Source organism: Opisthorchis viverrini (genome assembly GCF_000715545.1).
Source record: "Opisthorchis viverrini unplaced genomic scaffold opera_v5_109, whole genome shotgun sequence".
Lineage (NCBI taxonomy): Eukaryota > Metazoa > Platyhelminthes > Trematoda > Opisthorchiida > Opisthorchiidae > Opisthorchis > Opisthorchis viverrini.
This window is the reverse complement of record NW_008751764.1, coordinates 843,240-847,518: the sequence shown is the minus strand read 5'-3', so window position 1 is coordinate 847,518 and position 4,279 is coordinate 843,240. Positions and strand designations below refer to the sequence as shown.

The following is a 4,279-nucleotide window of genomic DNA, read 5'->3' as shown; positions in this document are numbered from 1 at the left end:
GGCAACCAGACACTGGAAGGGTGTTACACCTGAACGATTATTGATTATAATTGCTTATTAAGTCGGAATGCCTTCTGAAGCGCAAGTTCAAATGGATTGCAAATGAATACTGGTGAAAGGAAGAAGGCCTTCGCTGCGGGTTAGTTATTAGGAAATGCCAACTGACTGGTTACAGACCATTGAACAGGGAAGCAAAACTCTAATTTGCATCTTATTTACAAAAGCTGGACACCCATCGTCTCCCGAACGCGTTTTCCTGAACGTTCCTGGAGATTCATTGACTCCAATCATTCCTCGGTCAAATCCAAGCAAATTTTACAAAGTGACTCCACGAATTCTGCAACAGATCTGTCCTTTTCACAAGACGCAAAGCGAAATTCTACGAAAAACACATACTACTCGCGTGCCTCTCCGTTACACTGGTACGCGAAGCTGGGGGATACGCACGGAAATTGGCGTCCTAATCTATTATGTCCTGTCAACGCAGCAGTGCACAAAGTGTTTAATACATATGCCACCTGAGTTCAGTAAGTAGCGCCTTGAAATCCCTTGACTGGGTACGTCGGAGCACCATGACATATACGGTACTTATGGCCCACAATAACCTGATGTTATTGGGTGGGCCGCGTTTTTAGTGGATATGTTGACAGACACACCTGATAGCATTAAAGTTTGACATGTACGATTCAAAATATGGCAGGCTATTTTCGTTCCCATCGGAATTTCGAACCGTCATCGTAATGACACCAGGTGAATGGAATTCAGTGCACTGAATACAGAAATGCAAAGGATTCTGCCATCATCCGGCGATTCTTAATCTCTACACACACACACGTGTGCATCCGCTTCATTTGGAACGGACCTTTATGGAACCTGTTCATCAAAAAACTATTGCATTCTTTCCATGCTAGACAACATCCTTTGTGTACGTCAGAGTGACCAATCATGAACTTCGGTCGGACATTTCAACTAAGCATACCGTACGCGTCCTTGCTGTGTCACCTCACTTTTAGAGAAATCGATTGTACATTTTGTGACGAGGGCTGAACTGGCTGCAAGGTCAAGGGCACCCAACGGGGTTTTCGAACCACAGCATGTTGACCACTGATTTAGTTGGGTCCATATAGCAAAGTGATATTTTATGACAGAGGATCACCATGCACCGTTGAGAAATCTCTCCGCTTTCGTTGTCAATCTTGTTTTTTTTCTGTTCATTGATCCCGTATGAGACCACCGTGTGAGACAACCGCAGAAATTAAGACTCCTGGTCATCTCCGCCATCCACCAAAGTGAAGAGCATTGTGATCTGATGAAACGTCGAAGTTTTTTAGAATTGGCTCTCCTAACTTCTGTATTACCGTGCTACGTATCGTGGCCACTCCTGTACCGAACATTTTGTGAAAAGGTTATGTCTAATTCGCATTTCCAAGGCGTTCTGATGGGTTATTTCAAGATTTCTAAATCGCGCAATCTGAGTCCATGTTGGTTGATAAACATAGCTTAAGTGAAGGCTGAGTGATTGTCTGGAGGTATAAGGCACCTTGGAATGATTGTAGTAATCTAGCATTAAGTTCCTTCCCCATCCACCTTTACTCTTTTCTCCACAATAAGGTTTTCAAATACATCATGTTTGTACGACAGTAAAGCATCGGTGTTGAACATTGATGTCATGCTGTCGATGAAGATGGTGATGACGAAGGCGTACGTCATCGGGTCTATACTACTGAAGAAATCTCTGAAAATTGTAATTGGGTGGTCTCAGTGACCAGTGGTCACAAAATAATTCATGATCGGTCATGTGAGTTCACCCTTCATCATCGATTGATCAGTCACATGACTCAAATTTCAATGCAAGTTCTCCGTAACGTCTCAGTTGATGTGTCTAATCGTTCTTCCACTGTAGACTACCTCGCACGCGAGCGACTAAACACCTACTATCGATTAAAACACATTAATGGTGGCGCTGGTTACAAACTTGTCTGACTGATAGCCCGACAGCTTGACAGAACATACAGATCCATACTTGAACCAGGACGAGCTCTGAAGAGTATCTGTGACAAATATCTTCGAGTGGCCAGTGGAACTTTCCTTTCTTCAGGAACTGTGGGGCAGACACATCTAGCGCAGTCAGATGGCATACTAGATGTTTCACACGCCTGAGTGGCAAAACTGCCCCACAGATGCAGCTCTTGTTTAGTTCACGTGGGTTTGGCACTGCACAAAACGCTGGAAAGTGCCATATGAGTGTCTATTGATGAAACTACCAAACATGAGGGGCTGTTTCTCCACAAAACATGCCAAAATTTTCAGATGTAAATTTTCGGTAAGATTGTAAGTGCTTCACGTGTGGCTGAAATGCTGAAAAACTGAGACGTCACCTACATATCATTTGTAACTTTCGAAGAATGACGTCTGTAGGGTCATCTCGCATGCACACGCCCTCGAATTCAAGGCGAAAGTTTACGGTGTAAACCATGCACTGTTCTTTTAGTTATCTATATGGGGGGATAAATGTGTACAGATATTTCACAAGCTTATGCAAAGAATCATGGAGCTGATTTGTACAGAGTACCGACAGCTGGTCCCAGATTTGTGTAGATGGAACCCAATCCGTTGCAGAGTATGGGAATCGAACTGCCAACTGTCCTGTTATGATTGGACTCGCATTGCCATCTTCGAGTATTGCGCGCGTACTTAAATTTGTGTTGGTCATAAATTAAGACCGAGGAGCTTCTCTGCTTGACCTTCAGGGTCACTTTTATTTTGAATGTTTGTTTCATCATCTGATAGCATCTTTATTGCAGTGGACACTCCGCGCCTCCGTGATTTCAACTCACTTGTTCTAGTCACGCTCAAGGAGCACTCGTTCGTCTTCCTGTTTCAACTATTTGACGCTGCATGTTTCCGTCCTTAGAGGACGGATTTGATGTGTAGTTGTGGGACAAAATATTGGAATCGATGTCTATGAATTTGGCCTCTAGGCACTAAGACATCTCAGACGGCGTCGTTCACACCCGCAGAAATTCAATTCAGGATAAATTCCAAAGGTATCTTGGACGTCAATCTCAAGGATGCGCCTTCCTTACTTACTACAGACAAGAGTCGCTAGATTCGTACAGAGAGTACTGATTACTGCCTTCCTCTAATTATGGTTGACTGCGATGGTGGACAGAATTTAACACCATAATGTTTTTCATGAAGGATGCTACTCACAAGGTTGCTGGAAACTCTTCGACAGCACACGACCGGGTTCGCTCTTCTTGGGGCACATCAGGTAGGCGCAGTCCCCGAGTTTCCGTCAACCTTATGTTTTACATGAACCTGATGAGCCCCAAGAAGGGCGAAACTGGTCGTGGGCTGTCGAAGAGTTTTCAGCAACCTTGTGAGTAGTTTCCTTTATGAAAAATACACTGCGATATCTCGAATGTCGTGCCAACTGAATCATGAGGCGGCCTGTGTGAAGCACATTCAGTTGTAGAATCTAATAAACGAGAGATTCAGTTGGGAATCTAGTGAAAACCTTAATGTTTTCTTTAGTGATGGTAACGTTTGTAACATAGCGTGGCAAATAGTGAACTTTCTACGGCACTGGAAACATGTTTTTAATCTATTTTGTCATATTTGATGGTTGAATGTAACTTGATATTTTAAATAGCAAAATTTTCAGTACTTCAAACAACTCCAACGTCATTATTTTAGGTATTTGTTTTCCTTCATTCACTCCATGAACAAAACCTTGACTGTGACCTTGAGAGAGATTGGCACGTGGGGGGATGCATCAGCGCAGTCTTCCTGACATGGGTGGATCTATTACAGCTATTTTGATCATCATGAAAATTTACGAATTTCATTCTTAGAAAATATCTAACTACTTGTTCAGAGTAACCAGGTTCCGAAATTCAGGAAGCCGTTAATTGCGTTCGAACGAACTTTTATATGTTGCAATGTGGAGCATCATCTATATGTCAGGTTACACTGCAAGGACCTTAAGATGTTAACTTCAATTTAAGAACAGCAAAATCAGTGAGGGCATCATTTTGTGTTCCGTGCAATATATGCTATTCACCGTTGACCATTGGTGTGTCCAATACGGTCGATTACATCGTTCCACGGGGATCTCATCGTGTATTCATTCGTGTAGTCGTATTAGATATTTCTCTGAAAGCCTGTTTGCGATCTTGTTATTCACGACGTATTGTCTCAGCCCGAGTGACCAGGGAAGTACGCTTTGAGTACACCTTGAGCATCAAGACAATAGATAATCGGGATCACAAGCTAA

At 43.0% G+C, this 4,279-nt stretch overlaps 1 protein-coding gene across 1 annotated transcript; it reads right to left on the bottom strand.

The window, feature by feature from the left end:
* Positions 1–1,566: 1,566 nt before the first annotated feature.
* On the bottom strand, positions 1,567–2,783 carry T265_05636 (hypothetical protein; the record flags this gene model as incomplete). The annotated part of the gene is made up of 2 exons (XM_009170695.1): positions 1,567–1,723; positions 2,695–2,783. 2 exons carry the CDS (start codon positions 2,781–2,783, stop codon positions 1,567–1,569), a joined length of 246 nt encoding a protein of 81 aa, XP_009168959.1.
* Positions 2,784–4,279: the final 1,496 nt, after the last annotated feature.